This window comes from Vespa mandarinia, chromosome 8, assembly GCF_050613455.1.
Source record: "Vespa mandarinia isolate Hongniang chromosome 8, ASM5061345v1, whole genome shotgun sequence".
Classification (NCBI taxonomy): Eukaryota; Metazoa; Arthropoda; class Insecta; order Hymenoptera; family Vespidae; genus Vespa; species Vespa mandarinia.
In genome coordinates this window covers 3,194,542-3,213,668 of record NC_140817.1, presented here as the reverse complement: position 1 = coordinate 3,213,668, position 19,127 = coordinate 3,194,542, and the positions used below count along the sequence as shown (strand labels likewise).

Here is a 19,127-nt window from a genome sequence, read left to right as displayed (position 1 = left end):
TTTGCATATAGAAGATATATTTTTTTACTAAATTATTTGTAACATCTAATACGTATTTATGTGAGGAATTATATAAATACATAATATATATATATAATATTATGTCTTTTTGTATATCATTTCCTTTATCATTTTTGGAAAATACATAATCTAATAAGTTCAATAAATGTGGTAATGAATTCTCTATTTCTTTCTTTTTCTATTCCCTCGTATCATTTTCTCGCAATAATACAAATTTCACAATAATCGTTACACTGGTTCATGTTGCAATCTTTAATAACGATATATTCGATTAAATACTTTTGATTTAAGGCATAATTACAGTTTAATTCCATATCGTCATTGATATGTTAAGTCATAAATATTATTAAAAATAAAAGTTATATATTGTTACTAAACCATCGCTTAATTTTATAATACTATTGCTACGAAATAAATAATCTAGAATTTTCAAATTTGATGATATTTGTACAATCTCCTGTAAAAATTTGTGATAGTATGAAGCTTGACATTTCAGAAAATTTTTAAATGAATGTGCCATCGACGAACAATTCCTTTTGTCTTCATTTTTTTTACCACGTTAAAAAAAAAAAAAAAAAAAAAAAAAAAAATATATGTATATATAAGAAAAAAAACTGCATATTTACATAGTCTTTATATTAATTACTATCAGTATCTATACATGTGACTTTTATGTGCGCAAGTGAAATCTTTCTGAAACACATAACCTTATTTATTTCATTTATTAAAGAACGTTTAGTAAAACATTATTTATAATACACTTACATTGTACTAACAAGTAGTATATTTTTTTTTTCTATTCATGCATATGACAATATTTTTAGATAACACCGGGATTTAGCCAGAAAGTGTAAACAAAAGAAAAAGAAAATACATTATATATCTCATATTCGCATAATATATAATAAAATACAATAATCAGTAACAGATTGTTTCATTTCTGACTAGGATTTCTCCGTAGTAGTAAAGCATACCTTCTGCTTCGTATCATCCTGTTGACCATATTTCATTAGTATTAGATGTCCATGGTTATTAAACCTAAGTCATGTACGCAAAATATTGTATAGTTATAGTATTGTTATAAGCAGGTATATATCCTAAGATTCTTTCACAAGCTTGATACTATATCTTTGTAATTATATGAAAATCATTTAATGGAACAATAGCTTCTTTCATTTCGTTATTTCAAATTTTTTTTTTTAATTTTTATATCTTCGCATGCATATGTTAGCACGCATATACATCAGTAATTTATTTCTATATTAATGTACAAATATATCAAAAGATCTCAACTATGTAGTTCCATAAATATGGAATTAATGCTATAAAAATTAGGAAGGGCAAATTAAGGCTTTTAGGCTTTTTAGAATGAATTTAGAAATGATAATATAGGGAATTTATAAAGGAATAAGAATAGAAAATTTGTATTCCTAAATTGAATGAAAAATTATTATTTGAAATAATATATTTTCAAGTAAAAAAATTACTATTAACATTTATTGATTGTTCTTTTTTTTATGATAATCATTTTCATTTTGTTTCTTCTGAAGTTACAGAAGATATGAAATCTTTTATTGATGACTGGATAAATTTTTATCATAGTATATATGTACGTATATATATATAGGATAGAAAAGGAATATATAAGAATGCATGCTAACATCAAAAAAGTGTGTGTATGCAGTCATATATAAACTTTGTACTAACTTTCAACAACAAGAGATAAAAGAGAGATAAACGAGATTTAGGCATGATTGCCATGTCAAAACAAATATAATAATAGCGGTTTTCTTATCATGAATACCATTTCCTGTTTATCGTTATTTTATATCACATGTGCTCACTATTTCCCTATTTTGATAACACTTCATTCTTATTGCTCATAACTGAATAAACCAATTATTTTAAAGATAACATCTAAAATCAGCCTGCCCTTACCTGCCCTATCCATATAAACCAAATTGTGCCTTTATATATTCTAATATATACTCAAAAGGCTCCTGTTTTTAAACATCTGATTTTTCTTCTTTGGATGTTCAAAGTAAAAGTCACTTATGATACACATTTACATAATTCCTAGTCTCCTAAATGTTAATCAATAGTATATTTATCACAGTAGTATATTATTGTATCTTCTCAGTAAAACGACTTTTGTCTGAAATATATGGTATCTATATTAAATTATATTATTCAATAATACACCAAGAACAATAGCAAATATTTGCATCACATCTAAATATGTTTTATTTGTATTCTGTAATTTACCTGACTTAATCATCCCAGTCATCATCTTCACTCGTGTCGCTAGTTGATTCATCACTTTCACTGTGAATTGCACGAGATCGTTCTGCCAAAGCTCTGGTGAGTGCACTAGCTAAGCTAGTACCTTGACAAGCTGGTGGAGGAGTAGATTTAACTTCGTTAGGAACAGGCCTTAATTCTATTCCTTGACGAATTTGTTCTAATAAATCACTTCTGGAATCATTGACTGGAGGTGGTTTTGTTTCTGTTTTACTAACTTTCTGCAAAGAATTCAACATACTTCTTCTTAAGGACATATCTTTCAATTTTACAAAAAGATAATACATAACATACATCCCTATTGTTTCTAAATGTACAAACTTGAAAGAATTAAGAAATTGTACTTACTCTCAATGTAGTACCGCCGCTTCTAATAGACTCCATTAGCATTGGCCTGAGATCAGTGATCTCCTCGTTGTTGTTATTTGTGGCATTTGCATTGACCTTTGCAATATCCATATCAATACTGTTAGGCAGTGGTGGTGGAGGTGGAACTGGACCACTTGAGATATTTCTTGATGGAGGTGTTGGGGCAGATGAAGGTGGAGGTGGAGGTGGTGGAGGTGGTAGGGAAGGTGCTGGAGTAACAGAGGGCGGTGGTGGACGTGACGGTGCTGATCTATGTACTGGTGGGGCAGTAGATGATGTATTTGGAGATGTAATTGGAGTATTGAACCGAGTCGGAGGTAATGGTGGAGCACTCCTTGTCTAATGCGAAAAAAATTATAATTTTTCATTAAATGTAAAAACATTGAAATATGCAAAAAAATTAATTGCATTACTAACTGTTATCGTTCTAGCTGGTACCGGTGGAGGATATTCTTGACGTTGTGGTAATACAGGAGGTTGGTTGGTATTTCTTGATTTAGTTGATGGTAAAACAACTTCTTTAACAGCATTCATCCCACCATGTGACTCAATAAAGTTATAAATAAATTCACGCGTTTCTTGATCTCTCAGTTGGTGCTCAGAAACACCTACCATATCAAAAAACTTTTTTAACTCTGGATTAACTGCATCAAATTCTAGACCTTTATTTTCAGCATTCCATCCCATATGCACTATGTGTCTGCAAAATGAGCATTGAATATTATATAAAAAATTAGAAAAATATCTAATAAGGTACAACAAATTTTTAAATGTCAACTTATGTATTCTATGCATTATCAAATATAAAATAAATAATAATATATTAAAAATTTAACCTAAAATTAGATGGTAGGCTTATATCGTCCTTAGTCAATTTTCTTCTTGAATCTTTGTCACCTTTCTTCTTTTTACTTTTATACATAGAACTACTAGAAGCACTTCTATTAACACCAACTGTAGTTTGCCCATTTAATGTATTCGATGTAGCACCGGTTGTAAATGCAAATGATGATGTGCTACTTCTACTTTTTCGCGGTAAGGTTACTAACTGCTGTGTTTCCATTTCCATCTTTGATCGTTTCTCTTGTCTTTTCTGTCGTTTAGCATTCAATTTATCAAGAAGAATATCTCTTAAAATAAAACCATAGTTTTTATCATTGGACAAATGAATTAACAATTTTGCAATATAGATAATATAAAATCATAATGGTATATATCTACCTTAATGTGATAGCTTCGACTTCATTTGCAAAATTGAATGCTGCCATGCATTCTTCAGCTTCAAATGTATGAAAATAAACTAAGGGTGTTTTATAATCCATAGAATTATAAACTTCATGTTCCCACAACATGGCTCTTCTTTGTAAACAATATAATCGCAAGAAAAAACTACGTCTTGGATTATCTCTGATTAGAGTTATTATACCAGTATTCTTTTTTACCCATTCTTTATGAAATGGTGGTTCAGTTAAGTATAACTGTATAATTCCTGCTGCCAAGCACTAAAACGTCAAAGAAATATACATGTTCTCAATTTAACAGATTTCACTAAGTAAAATGATATGTATCATAATAAGAGTAATATAATATCTAAAAAAAAATTTATTTCTACGGCGCTAATAACTTTTGTCATTTGTTAATCAAATTAAAATTATACGATAAGGGTGGGGCGGCAAATGAAGTGTTTTTATTCAATATAATTATACAAGCTTACACCTGATCGCAATAAAATACGTAATGTACGTAATTCATTTCTAAATTATATACTATATCAAAATTGTTCAATTATAAGAATTCATTTAGTTATAAAAACTATAACAAATCGAAAGAAATATAAAATGTTGGATGGCGTGACTTTACCGATCATGTAATTATATAGGTCAAAGAAAAGAATACAATGAGAATGACAGTATTAGTTTTAATAAAAATAATTAAAAATTATTAAGAGCCTACTCACCTGACATCGATTTCCTATTAATTGAAAGACTTGCTCGTTCTCTTCTGTTTTCAACAGTATAGATCCCGTATTCTTATCCGTTGTACCCGATTTCATTGTTAAATAGGTTAGGTTTCTCGGAATAAAACGTGTTATTACACCTTATTTCACATGAAAAGATTTTTGTATAAAGAAAATTAAGGTTACAATTATGTATCGATAATTTTTTACATGCCGTGTATTATGTTAACGAAATTAAATAATCCTGATAGATCAATCAATATGTATTCTTGAATTTCATCTTTCACGACACAGTATTGATAACGTAGCCACTAATTACAATGTTAAAAGAAACGATCAAATATTACCTACAAAAAGCTTTATCTGTGACATTTTCCCATGTTCTTAACTCACAGGAAACTCAAATATTTGATGATGACATTTTCACTTATCCGGTTCAACGTTCCGCGTTTCCTTATTCTGTATATAATTTAAGAGGAAACAGGACCTCAAGCCAAACTCCATCTGATCAAAGCGCCACCTAGTAATAAAATTTTGAAGTATTGCCATTTACAGCGGAACATACGAACGATGCGGATTGTATCGGAAGTAAATAAAATATTGTTTTAAAAATAAATAATTGTTTTGAATTTCGAATATTTTCGCAAATGCAGAATTCGAAATAATTGCAAAATATATTATATATAGAATCATTTATTTATAAAAAAAAAAAAAAAAAAAAAAAAAATAGTAAAAAAAGATCTTATCTAAGATTTTGATCTTAATTTATTTACATAATTTATTTAACATCTTTTTTATACAATATCATTTCATATTCTGAACATTCTGTCGTTGTGCATCATATTCTATTGCCATTTACTTTTTGATTGAGCAAATTTCTATGCCCGACACAGATCAACTTTTCCGTAAAGCACTTCTTCCTACAGCATTGGCGACATAACTTGTGATCACATTTAAAGCCCTTGATAAAGACAGAAAATTATAATTAATATACATGTAGTTCATAAATAACTTTGATTTAAAAAAAAAAAAAAAGAAAAAAATACACAACATACTAACCACAGGATTTGGGCAACCCTGGCAAAGAGTAGTTGACCTATACGGACGCAGCGTTATTCGTCGTAACTTTTTGAAATGTTTATGAGATATTTGATTTCCTTCCTCATCTTCATATTTTCTTTTCACAGATACATTTTTCTACAATGCGTTCATAATATTCGATTATCATTAAAAAACCAAAAATGCGATAAAAAAGATAAGCCAATAATGAAAAATTCTTATGAACGACATAAAACTGACCATTTCCATTTTCTTTGCCTCTATTTTGTCTATATGTTCCTGCGGTGAATCACGTACATAGGACTGGCATAACCACGGGGGTAAGTTCAAGTTGTAATCTAAAAAGCAAAGAAAAGAACAAAAAAAAAAATAAAGGATTACGTAGAAATTATTCTAAAGGGATTAGGATAAAAATTATGAATAAAACGATCTAATAAATTTACCACTTTTTTCTTCGTACCACAATCGATTGCCCTCGTGATACGGCTGATACCGATCCCTTAAATTTTCGACAACTCGTCTGAACGATTCCATAGTGGAATTCGTAGCCAGGTTATCCCTTTCCTCTTTGTTTTCTGCTAAACAAAGTCTACTCTCTAGTTAAGTGCATGCTGCACGCGCATTTTCAAATTCATATTCATTTAATGTTATGTATCATTATGTATGATGATAAAATAGAAATTCTGCAGATGATATTAAAAATGAGATTAAAAATACGAATGTAAAGCCGATACGTACATGCGTTGGAATAGTTTGAACAAATGGCCTCGTATGTAAGAAGCTGGTGCTGGATAGATTTCTACGAGGTCTAAATATTCCAAGGCTGGTTCCCAACAAGGTGGATAACAAGATTCGAATATACATGGATTGTAAAGATTGCCTACCGCTGTCATAACTCCTTGAACACCGGTTTCCAAAATACATCTATCGATATCTTGTAGACATTGTATATTGCCGTTTGCCAATACTGGGATTTTAACAGCTTCTCTACGGGGAAAAAAAGAAAAAAAGAAAGAAGGGAAAGTGTTATAAGAGTAATACATTCGTTAATTTTTTTATTAAAAAAAAGACGTAATACCTAACGGCTTTAATGTGACTCCAAGATGCTAATCCCGTTAAAGGACCCTTTTGATCCCTCGTACGACCATGTACAGTGAGCAAACTAGCACCAGCATTTTCGAGCATTCGAGCATATTCAATCGTCTTATCTATATCTGGAAATACTCGTAGCTTGCAAGTAAGGGGTATGCGAAGTCCCGTGCTCACCGTATTGACTGTAAATTATCGATAATGCCATAACGGTTCATTTGATTTTTATAACATAAAATGAATATATTGGGTTGACAACTAAGTGATTGCGGATTTTGTCGATAAATGGACTTTACACTTTCCGCAATCACTTAGTTGCCAACTCAATAAATATATAAATCTATCGGTGAATCATAATTTTTTCTTTTTTTTGATAACACATATACGAATACACACAAACATACAAACGCACACACACACACCGATCGCTCGAAGAAGATCCCAGTCGTCCTGTAAGAAAGCACCGTAGCGTCCACGCTTTGCAATTGCTTGGGGACAACCAATATTAATATCTATGGCATCGCAATAAGGTTCTGCCAAAAGCGCTGCTTCCAGCAAAGTGTTTGGATCGTTGCCACAGAACTGAAGGAAAATAAAAAGAGGATATATTAACAAAACGATGAAAATAATACTTCATAATGTTTGGTATGATTTAGTCAATTAAAAAAAAAAAAAAAAAATTTTTTAAAAAATTCAGCTAACCTGTACAACCAAGGGTCGATCCTCCGGTATACTGATAAGGGCTTCTTTCCTATATTTTGGATCTCTTAAAAAAACCGAAGAATGTAGCATGGGCGTATAACATAGTTGCGCACCGTGACGTCGAGAAAGTAGTCTCCATGCCAACTCGCTTGCATCGACCATCGGTGCAACAACATATCTCGGTGAGCCAAGGACATCCTTCCAAACGTTTATCTTCTCGGACTTTGACGAACTTTCATCGTTCTCGTTCATATTTATTGTCTGAAAAAAGGAGAAAAGAAAATAAAAAAAATCAAAAATTATATATATATCGATTGTGCACGATAAATAAGGCAACAGTTTTTTATTCTCCTTTTTATTTTTTATTTATCTTTTTATTATTATTATTATTATTATTATTATTATTATTTTATTGTTATTATTATCATCTTTTTTCTTGCTTTTGTTTGAGTATTTAAAGCTTACCGAAATTTAGATCATGTGTGCTGCTTTATAACCGATATTCTATAGAGCCTTGTAGGAAGGGCAATAAACGGGCACACCGTCAAAAGTTTGCGTGTCGTAGAACGATAATGTTGCGCTTGACTATTCGTTTTAATACATGTTCCCGGAAGGAGGAACCTTAGCAAGGATATAATATTTTCATTGATGGTAATCGGACAAGTTTATGTCTTTCTACTTTTTCTCTATCATCTTCTTCTTTTTTTTTTTCTGCTAGCATGTACCAGCCTGTGCCATTTTCTATATCAAAATATTATCTAAACGTCGAACAGTAATGTTCTGTGAGATAGATAGATCGATTGATCGATCAATCGATTGATCGATCATTGTCGCGCGTTCGTTGCAAAATGTTGAACCTTAACCTCTTTGAGATTGAAAAAACGTGTCGAAAAATATTGAACTTTTACGGCGGTGAAAATTTATTGTGAAAGGCGCGTTATATTTGAATTTTACGCAAAGTATTATTATTTTAACGTTATTTTAGAAATTCGTAAAAAATGGAAATATAAAATTGAAATAGCCTTGGATTATGTTTTAACGACGAGAAAATTGCTTAACGATTTATATATGATTTTCGTTAATTTTACGATATTTATAATTTTATATCAAATTCATGTAATTTTTGAAAATATATATATATATATATACACATATGTGTGTATACGTATGTATATCATATACTATGCAAATAGAAATACAAAAAGCACGTTTACATATTCGAAACTTTTCATTCGAGTAAGATCACAGTCGTATCGTAACCTTTAGCCGATTTTCTACGTTTCTATTTAAAATACGAAGATATTAAAATCATACTAAATCGTACTAAAATCTCGATTATTTTACACTAGATTAATATGATTTTACAAATTTCAAAATATTATCCCTACGTATTCATCAATAATCTATATCACGAAATAGATATATCGCTCGTATTAATTATATTTAAAATATCTAACTTATAGTTTTTTTTTCTTTTCTTTTCTTTTTCCTTTTTTTTTCCTAAAACCTAATTTCTGTGTTGGTACGATTACAATAACAAAAAAAAAAAAAAAATGTCGCATCTGGCAACCCTGACGCATGCAACCCTAACACAACCAATAGCAATCGGTGATCTTACTCTTTTTATTTAAACAAGCTTTTCACATTGGACGATAAAGTTGAAAATAAATAAATAAATAATAAATCAGAATCACTCGGGAATATTCGATTTTACGCGTTGATAAGTCGAGAACGAATATTCCGTTTTCCACGTGGTGGAAACGAAGACTCTCGGTGGTGTTATATATGTAGACACGACGCTTGTACGCGTATCATCGAAGAATCCTAAAGCGTGTGTGGTTTGCTTCGTAGCAGATCGATTTACGAAGAAAAGCAGAAAAATTTCTCTGCGATTGTTTCTCCAAAGAAATTCCCATAAGAAAATTTGAGTTTCTTTCGAGTACGATATTACGTTATCCGTCCATCATCAAGCTTTTCAAATAACAGATAACAATGGCTTCGCCATCGAGTACGCGGGTTCTATGTAGATATAGAGAAGTATTACAAAAGTCGCGTTTCTCTGCTGCTACAAACGCGAAAGCGTAATTTTTTTCAGATTTATTTCTCTCTCTCTCTCTCTCTCTCTCTCTCTCTCTCTCTCTCTCTCTCTCTCTCTCTCGCTCTCTCTCTCTCTCTTGCTTTCTTTTTTTTCCTTTTTTTTTTTTTATCACGATTTATGTATACGTCGATCAATCTTGTAACGGCGGAAAGGCAAAGTGATTTGATTGAGGTGGAGAACGCGGAGAAGCTGGTTTTGAGAATTCCGATTCTGGAATGGGTGATAATTGAGCAGATTGAGCAAGCCGAGGACCCATTTTGAATCTTGGCCTTTTCCGAAGGGAAGATCTTCGAGCTCGAAGATGAGATTGATGATTATTCCTCTTGGAGATAGATGATATCGTTCTTATAGGCGGTGGTATTACCGTTGGCGATGTTACAATCGCCGTAACTGTTGAAGGAGGCACGGGTATCAGATCAGGACCGATTTCATCGGTGACGATCTCGTCGATCGACGAAATTCTGGCTGTTCTTAGATCCAAAGGTGGTAATTTATTGGACGGACGAGACGAGGAAGCGAAAGATTCCTCCGTCGTATCGTTTTCATTTTCGAGTCGATTTTCGAAAGTTGATACGCTTGTTTCAGCTACGTTATTGCCTTCCTCGCGATCAACAGAGGGTGCTACTCTGTTCCTTCTTTTCGTTCTATCCGCATTTTCCGCATTAATAGATCGTTGACGAGAGTTCTTTTTAAAACGCGTTCGAAGAAACGTTCTTATTCTTCCGATTGTACCACATGTCCGTCTCTCCTTAGGCGTGGTACTGGTACTAGCAGACTCTGTACTATCCTTGCGACACCTCCTCGATCGAGTTTGCTTATTACGTTCGAGTCTCACCGAAGATATAGGATTTACAATGGAAAAACAACAAGAGACTGGCGAAGGAGTGGACGATTTGAAATCTGGCGATTCAGCGACGGCAACTGCGACGTTTCCGGTCCAAGAAGAAGAATTTTTACGATGCTTTTCATTGTTATCCTCACCAAGAGTTGATCGAGAGGATAGCTCGATCGAAGCACCATTAGAATTGGTCTCGTAAGTGAAACAAAGACGAAAATTATTTTTTCGATTTCGTCCCAAAGACATATCCTCCGATCGATCGATTCCATACTCCGTGTATTCCTTCATACCATTTCTTTCACGCGAGACGACCTCCATGGAGGCGTCTACGCGTGAATCACAGAAACGATATCTCGCAGGTACATTGACCCTGGCGCAAAAGGAGGGACAATTCGTGGTATTCGTTGTTAAGTCAGTTTTACCGACTTCCAATTTTCTTTCCCTCTTGTTTCTAACGTATTCGTAAGTGGTTAAGCCAAGATAAGCTATGTAACCATGGAAGAAACAGAGATGTATTAAAAGAATAGCCGCTATTGCCGAAAGTATGCCTATCGTCAGGATGACAAGAAGCGTGCCGGTACCGGGTGGTTGTTGTATCGGGAAAACGGTCGAAGGTAAACTAGTAACATTCTCCATCGTCGCATTCGACCGGCGAATTTCTCGATGAACGTTGAAAAGGAATAACTCGGCAATTGATAAGGCTAACACCGAAAGAGATGACAGTATAGCCGATATCAGACAAGCCAAAAATAAAGGATAATTCCTAGCCCCTATGCAATTATTCAACCACTTGCAGTGATGATCAAATCGTACTACGCACTTGTTGCAAATTGAACAATGTTTCGTTCTGTCACCGGTCGTTGTTATGTTACAAAGATGACACCGGCCATTCTCGATAACGTGAGGATGTTTCTTACGATCGAATTCAGGCACTACAAGATTCGTTGGTCTTGCTCTAACTCTCGGATCGGCCGGATCGAGAAGAAGGACAGCGAGATGAAAAAGCAGGTGAACGAGGAAGATGGTGGCCAGGGAGATCGAAAGAAGTGGACGCAGGCCAAACGGTTCGAGCAAAGGCGTTGACACAGCGAAGGTGCCGCTACCGATGAACAACGATATCGCCCAGCCGGCCACTTGTTGTGGATGCAAAGGTAATTGGAGACCGTGTACGCGTCGAAATCTTCGACGTTCCGGTGCTATCGGGCTCTCCTCTACCGAGCACCAACGCGATATTATACCGCTTGCCGTGTTCGGCCAGTTTCGCATCGCGTTTGTCGCCGAGGGCGACAGCCATCCTCGTACCGCCTACCGCGAACTTCCGAGATAGTCAACTTACGCCACCCCACAATACCTTTGAAGGCGCAAGCGCTCTTTGAATCATTTCGAATGCGTCTGGGTTGCGTCCAAATACGTCTCTATCTTTCTCTATCTCCCCCGGACACTCCTCCTTCTTCACATTACTCGTTCATTTTTCCCAAGATCTTTCTCGCTATAATCGATCATTTTTATTTGTCGAATTCCTGAAAATACACTTTCTACCCGTAAAAATAAAAAAACAAATTATCTTATTGTTTATTTTCTATTTTTTCAATGGCACGTGTCAACAAGACAATTACTGATCGTATAGCAACAACGATGCTTTTGCCATGCTTTCTCTCTCTCTCTCTCTCTCTCTCTCTTTCTCTCTCTCTCTCTTTCTCTCTCTTCAATGAAAACCATATGGTCGTATAATTTTATGTTTAGAATTAATAATTAACTCAATATTCGTAGGAAAAAATTTTCCTTAAGAATTTTTTAACATGCCAACACATTCTTTAGCGCGATAATGAATATTATTTTCTTTTAGGAGGAATGTACGTATGTATGAATATAACGGACTAACCTCACTATTTTCCTTCGATTATTATTTCCAACGGGAACACTTACTTGCTCTCACATTAAATATTACTTTTCGTATAAGAATGATCTTCCTCAATTATCTTAACTTAATATCTTAAACCTTTCCGACACATTAATTGTCTCCGATACATTAATTCATGCAATTATAAATTTCTCGTTATCGCGTACTGACATAAAGCAGCCATGTCAGTTTAGAGACAGGCGCACACTCATTTCAACCACAATCATGATTCCCTAATCAAACTATATTTTTATTTTTTTCCATCGTCATCGGTGAGTATAAGTCTTTAATTTGATACGTTCGAATGTTCAATTGATAATAATAACAATTAGTATCTCCTAAAAAAAAAATTAATATTACTAATAAATAAGTAGAAATAGAAATGTTCTAGAAAAATGACACAAAAAAGAAAAAAAAAATTAAATCATTTGATTTATTTTTCTATACGATCACCAATCATAGAAAATCTATTTTTACAATCGACCAATCGCATACATGTCACTTTCAGAACAGTCGCTGATAGAAGTAAGCATTTATTTCGACAAGATGGTAGCTGCCGCAAGTACACGCTGATTTTGGTTAAATTTTTTCTATGTGAATAGTTCAGTGTATTTTCATTATGCTAATATGTATAGATTCTTGAAAAAAACACAATACGTATCAAAGATTAATCTTTCATCAGAACAATCATCCATAAATCAATTACCGTTGTGTTCTTTTTGTAAGATCTATCATTGGAATGCATCCTTAGGTATGTATATTGTTTTAGGATATAACAACAAGAAAGAATATAACACACATATATATATATATATTTATAATATTAATCTCTTGATATACAAATAAAACGGAATTTGATGTGTTCAAAGAATAGTATTTAATTTGGCTCAACTGCATAGTTATGTGCAACAAGTTATGTGTAAGTTTAAAAACAGAACATTTTATTTTTAAATTTGCATTGCTATATAACATTTAATCAGGTTGATATATAATGTTAATGGACGATAATTAACTAACATTATAAAATAATAAATTAATAGTTCTATAAAGGCACATGAAATGAATGAAGTCTCTCAGATATCATTGTATATCAGGGGTTAATGTCACGTTGTAATTTTTATTTTAATTATTAATTAAAATGCTGTCATTATGAAAAGAAATCGTATCGAATAACAATGTCTTATATTGTTCCATATACCATAAATTATGATTTGATTACATTAATATTATTCATTTAAATAATTTATTTTAAAATTATTTTGAAATCATTTTTTTTATATCGACCAAATTGAAATGTTTCTCTACGAAAATATTTCGTTTTCTTTCAGCTATATGGTTTATAAATAAATCTTATTTTGGCACAAAAGTAAATGATGCAGAGGTACGTGTTCCTATTAAAAAAAAGTCTAGAATAAGAAGAAAATATGTTGAATTGCTTGAAGGTAACATTTTTCTTTTTTTCTATAATTTATAATTGTCTTCTTTTATGCGAGAAGTTTATCTCATTTTATTTATATATTATTTATTATAGTAACGGAAAAACTTACAAGTAATAAAAAAGCTCCTGTAAAAAAATTAGATGCAGCTTATCTATCTACTTTAATCAATCAGTCAGATGTATCTTTAGATAAGTTGAATAATATAAGTGACAATTATCTTCATGAGAAAGATAATAAAGAAAATATAGAAATGGTACTATTAAGATATAGTATTACTAATATAACGAATGATAAATCTAATAACTTATTGTATCGTATAAAGTTTTTTTACTTTTTATAAATATTATTACCTTTTTTGTTTTTTTTTGTTACTTATTATTTTTACATTAAATTTATGCATATAATAATAAAAATAATATTAATTTTATTGGTAATAATGTCAATATAATACATCATAATATATTTAGAAAGATTACATAAATGTTTCTACTGATGTTACAATGTTGGATAATTTGAGAAAAGATGCAAATGAAAAAGGTATTATTTATGATAATCCGAATAAATTGAGTATAAACTATACAGAAGATATATATGATACTCTATACAATAAAAAGACCTCTATTTTAAACGAATTAAACAATAAAGAATTTGAAGAAGTTGAACATAACATTAAATCGGATATATTCAAGTAAGTTTTTTTTAAAAGTATTGTAAAATATTCAGTAAATAATTATAAATAATATTTTTTACGAAATAGTTATGAACGATATCTTTTTATACAGAAGTGAAATTGATGAAAATATATCATTAAAAAATAAGTTACAAATAAAAAATATAGTAAAAAATAATGATACTCGACAGAATATTCTAAAGATATCTTCAAAAAAATATAAAAAGATGGAAGTAATGGATCTAAATGGACAACTTATATTAGCACAAATAGATGTTTATTTAGCTTGTAAAATGTTTGAAAAAGTGCAAAAATTGTTAAAAATTTTAAAAAATAAAATTAATGATATGTCACATATAATACATAGGGATGCTTGTAATATTATCCTTGAATTTTATTCTTCAGACAAAAACCTGACAAGATTTTTACAAATATATAATTATATGATAAATAATTCTATAATTCCTGATCCACAAACTTATGCAGCTGCTTTTGATATAATTAGCACGATGAAAAATAAAAAACATCAAGCAGGTAATTTAAGTGTATTATTCAATATAAGATGGAAATACTATATATTTTTATACTTTTAGACTTATTTAATAAATTCGAGTCAGATATGATCAGTAATGATATATCATTCCATGATATTTTTAATATGTCAAAATTCATAAGAGATCAATCAAAAAATATTTTGAAAACGATACGATTTTTTCGACCAGAATATCAACCAGAATATTCTATGCCTCAGATGTCATATAATTGTAAACTTTTAAATCGTATTAGTGAAATTAATTCACGTGAAAATCCAGTAGAAGGTTTATTATCTCTTCAAGACTTAAAAAATTCTTTAATGATGCAAATAAATCAAGAAAATCGATTTATTATACCTATAAAGAGTGTTGAAAAATTCGATCCATCAAATGATGATACAGTTTCATATTGTGTAAGTAATTATAAAGAGTTATAACTTAACATAAAATCCTTAAATTTAAGTTGCTATAAAGATTTTTGCTTTTCAATACAATATTATCTAAATACATTTGTTTCTTATTTACTCTTTATCTAATATTTTATTAGAAACAAAGGTTAGCTGATTTGGAATCCTCTTGGAGGGAAGTTGCTTCGAAAGCTTTTGAGAAGAATCTGAAGTACTTAGAACAAAAAGAACATGATTTAGAATCTTCAACATTAATTCTTTATCCATTTTTAAAGGTTCTTCCGACAGAACGATATATAAATATTATCTTACAAGAAATAAGAAATTTGGCAGATAATTCTGAATCCTTTTTTCTACCACTTTCAGTGTTATATGTAAATATGGGATTCTTAGTTTATAGGGAATACGAGGTATGTATATTATTTTTATTATATGAACATAAATATAATAAATTCCTTATATGCTTATATTAATTATAGATATATACTAAGAAAAATAATGGTGTTATGGATAAGGTAATTGATATTTATAATAAGTATTTAGACTGGTACTGTCAAACTGGTTCTTTAAATACTGAAAAAGGTGTAAATAGTCGTATTGCATGGAGTAAATTTGTATATGAAAATCAACATTATGGTGCTTCTTTGGATAAGGAATCTATACAATGGCCTTATATTGTGTGCATAAATATAGGGAAATTTTTATATCAGATCATCATAAATGATATCAAAATTAACACAGGTTCTCACACAGCAAATCCATCAATGTATGAGAAACCAGCTTTTTATACACTATTCAGAAGTAAAGGAAAAAACCTGATAGAACAGGTTTGTTCATAAATGAATCTACTTATATATTTATATCTTATCTTTGATTCTTATTTTTCTTCTTAAATCTTAAATAATAATGTTATGTTTATTCAAGATTAAGCCTCATCCTAATTTACATAAGCTATATAAAGATACACAGTCAAATACATTAATATTTGAAGCACCATTTCTACCATCTCTATGTCCACCACGTCCTTGGATTTCTGTAGATTCTGGAGGATATACATTTTTAAAGACAAATTTTGTGAGAATTCCATATTATGCGGTATGTCTTCTATTGTAAACAACTTCAATTTTTATTTTGTATTAAATAGATTGGAACTCTCTCAAGTATTATGCAATGCAAAATGTAAATATAGATTTTGTATAATTTAGAAAGCTAAACAAATAGAAGCATTGAAGAGTACATCTCCAGGACAACTTTTCCCAGCATTTGATAATTTAAATCAATTAGGATCCGTACCATGGAAAATTAATACTGACGTACTCGATATCTTAATCAAGGTATGTATCGGAATAAAAAATATAGTTCGTAAAATAATAAATTTTATATAAAATTTTCACTAATTAGGTATTTCAAGATGGTGGTTCAGTGAAGTTAAATGTACCAGAATCGCCTTCCATTTTATTGCCTGTAGAAAATACGATAGAAAATATAAATGTAAAAGATAACAGTTGTATTTCGAAGACAAAACTGCAGCTAAAAAAAAAGAGAGAAGAAATGTATTCATTGTGGTGTGACTGTCTTTATAAATTATCTGTTGCAAATCACGTACGTTATTTCTATATTTTTATGATACAAAAGAAGAATCTCTTTATTGAAATATAATGATAAAAATAGATATATAAGAATAATAATAGTTTATTTTTTTTAACAGTATCGAAATAATGTATTCTGGTTGCCACACAATTTGGATTTTAGAGGAAGAGTATATCCTGTACCTCCTCACCTGACTCATTTAGGATCAGACTTAGCACGTTCAATTATGATATTTGCTCAAAAGAAACCTTTAGGTCCAAATGGCTTGGATTGGTTAAAAATTCATACTATTAATTTAAGTGGTTTAATGAAACGTGCAAATATTAAGGACCGGCTTAAATTTGCAAATGACAATATAGATAAAATTGTGGATAGTGCAGAACATCCCTTGACGGTATGTTTATACTAAGAAATAATATTATAAAAATCGCGGCTTTTTTTTTTCTTTTTTAAAATTACATTTGTCAATTAAATAAAATAATATTTATTTATCATAGGGTGATATGTGGTGGGCAGAATCAGCTGAGCCTTGGCAAACCTTGGCATCATGTATAGAAATAACTAAGGCTTTAAAATCTCCGAATACAGAAGAATATTTAAGTGGTCTTCCAATTCATCAAGATGGAAGTTGCAATGGTCTGCAACATTATGCTGCACTCGGACGAGATCAAATTGGAGCAGAAAATGTTAACTTACAATCTGCTGATACACCGCAAGATATTTACAGTGTTGTCGTTAATATGGTAAATAATATATAAATTAGAATAGTTGAGAACATAGTAAAAAGAAAAATCAGATTTTTATTTTAAATATGTGATTTAGGTTGAGGATTTAAGATCACAAGATGCAGAAAAGGGTGTATTAATTGCAAAACTGTTAGAAGGACATATAAATAGAAAAGTTATAAAACAAACAATAATGACTACTGTTTATGGTGTAACCAAGTATGGTGCTAGATTACAAATCTTGAAACAATTAAAAGGTAAGTGTAATATACTTACTATTATTTGTAAGAATTTTCAGGAGAAGCATAATAAAATACTTATCTTATTATTACATAAGATTTAGAGAAGTTCCCACAAGAACGTTCTTGGGAAGCAAGTACATACCTAACTTACAAAACATTTGATAGTTTACGAACAATGTTTAAAAGTGCAAGAGCAATTCAAGATTGGTTCACAAATTGTGCATATATTATTTCAACGATATTTGGTGAACCTGTTGAATGGATTACACCTTTAGGATTTCCAGTTATACAACCATATTCTAAATGTAAAAAATCCTATAATCAAACAAATAAAATAGAGTTAGTACACAGTGTTACATTGATTTTTACAAGAGAAGTTATATTTTTGAAAGCTTTATATTTTAATGTATTTTTTCCCCATTTACAGGAGAGTAGATACTCTTAAACAAAAAAATTCATTTCCGCCGAATTTTATACATTCTTTGGATTCTACTCACATGATGCTTACTAGTTTATTCTGTGAACAAAATGGCATGACATTTATGTCAGTGCATGATTGTTATTGGTCACATCCTTGTACTATAGATCTAATGAATAAGGTAATTAATTGTAATAAACGTGTGAACATATTAGTTTTATAATGTAAAAATTTTCTTTTATAGATTTGTAGGGAACAATTTGTTGCCCTCCATTCAGAGCCTATTTTGGATAATTTTTCAAAGTATCTACATGAAAGATATTTAAAGAAAAGGTAACTAACATTTTTGATGCTATAGTTTTATATTAACTTTAATAAATAAATCAATCAATTAATTAATTATTTTCAGCAATCCTTTATTGGATACGTTTAATGAAAAAGAAATAGAAAATATAAAAAATAATTTCAATTCTGTACCAGAGAAAGGTTCGTTCAAACTTGAGAATGTTTTAAACTCTGTATATTTTTTTAGTTAACTACCTCAATCTACTCATAACTAAGTCAGAATATAAAATGTACTATATTAATAATGTATTTTTACTTTCATTATTTTCATATAATTATAGATCATTATGATAAAAAAAAATCATGTAAAATATGCCATTTCACAGACTTAAAGTGTTAAGAAGAATAATATGAAATTAGTAAATTAAATTAAATTAAATTAAATTAAAAAAAAAAAAACGAGAAATGAAATTCATTTTTGTCC

At 30.6% G+C, this 19,127-nt stretch overlaps 3 protein-coding genes across 4 annotated transcripts; 1 reads left to right on the top strand and 2 right to left on the bottom strand.

Annotated features, from left to right (window-relative positions):
• Positions 1-596: 596 nt before the first annotated feature.
• LOC118447747 (actin nucleation-promoting factor WAS) lies at positions 597-5,105 on the bottom strand. Its single transcript, XM_035880074.2, has 7 exons — positions 4,649-5,105; positions 3,913-4,193; positions 3,528-3,821; positions 3,109-3,391; positions 2,671-3,030; positions 2,287-2,543; positions 597-2,176 (listed from the first exon to the last, which is right to left on the bottom strand). Exons 1-6 carry the CDS (start codon positions 4,742-4,744, stop codon positions 2,292-2,294), a joined length of 1,566 nt encoding a protein of 521 aa, XP_035735967.1. The 5' UTR covers positions 4,745-5,105; the 3' UTR covers positions 597-2,176; positions 2,287-2,291.
• Positions 5,106-5,452: 347 nt separating this feature from the next.
• On the bottom strand, positions 5,453-12,631 carry LOC118451270 (uncharacterized). The gene is given in 12 exon segments (XM_085658865.1): positions 5,453-5,519; positions 5,521-5,609; positions 5,708-5,845; positions 5,948-6,045; positions 6,151-6,296; positions 6,446-6,694; positions 6,786-6,981; positions 7,219-7,378; positions 7,499-7,759; positions 8,759-8,780; positions 9,740-11,954; positions 12,317-12,631. Coding segments are annotated over 11 exon segments (3,387 nt in total). The 5' UTR covers positions 11,701-11,954; positions 12,317-12,631.
• mtRNApol (mitochondrial RNA polymerase) lies at positions 12,540-19,012 on the top strand. Of its 2 annotated transcripts, XM_035887550.2 has the most exons (19): positions 12,540-12,606; positions 12,843-13,085; positions 13,663-13,776; positions 13,866-14,026; positions 14,241-14,461; positions 14,556-14,977; positions 15,037-15,389; positions 15,524-15,793; positions 15,863-16,210; positions 16,308-16,478; positions 16,589-16,717; positions 16,785-16,985; positions 17,092-17,367; positions 17,471-17,716; positions 17,796-17,955; positions 18,036-18,279; positions 18,368-18,539; positions 18,603-18,691; positions 18,768-19,012. In XM_035887550.2, the coding sequence occupies exons 2-19, from the start codon at positions 12,962-12,964 to the stop codon at positions 18,892-18,894; spliced, it is 3,828 nt and encodes a 1,275-aa protein (XP_035743443.2). In that variant the 5' UTR covers positions 12,540-12,606; positions 12,843-12,961; the 3' UTR covers positions 18,895-19,012. The 2 variants fall into 2 exon arrangements, with proteins under 2 accessions (XP_035743443.2, XP_085514786.1); XM_085658660.1 differs by lacking the exons at positions 18,603-18,691; positions 18,768-19,012 and having other exon boundaries at positions 18,036-18,245; positions 18,368-18,504.
• Positions 19,013-19,127: the final 115 nt, after the last annotated feature.

Excerpts from the sequence above, each read along its gene's own strand:
- LOC118447747 (XM_035880074.2), bottom strand. The coding sequence starts at position 4,744 with ATGAAATCGGGTACAACGGATAAGAATACGGGATCTATACTGTTGAAA. Across the intron at positions 3,392-3,527 it reads AGCCTACCATCTAATTTTAG|ACACATAGTGCATATGGGAT; the intron begins GTTAAATTTTTA and ends CTCATTTTGCAG. Across the intron at positions 2,544-2,670 it reads GCGGCGGTACTACATTGAGA|AAAGTTAGTAAAACAGAAAC; the intron begins GTAAGTACAATT and ends AATTCTTTGCAG.
- mtRNApol (XM_035887550.2), top strand. The coding sequence starts at position 12,962 with ATGTATAGATTCTTGAAAAAAACACAATACGTATCAAAGATTAATCTT. Across the intron at positions 14,978-15,036 it reads AAATAAAAAACATCAAGCAG|ACTTATTTAATAAATTCGAG; the intron begins GTAATTTAAGTG and ends TTATACTTTTAG. Across the intron at positions 17,368-17,470 it reads GTGCAGAACATCCCTTGACG|GGTGATATGTGGTGGGCAGA; the intron begins GTATGTTTATAC and ends TATTTATCATAG.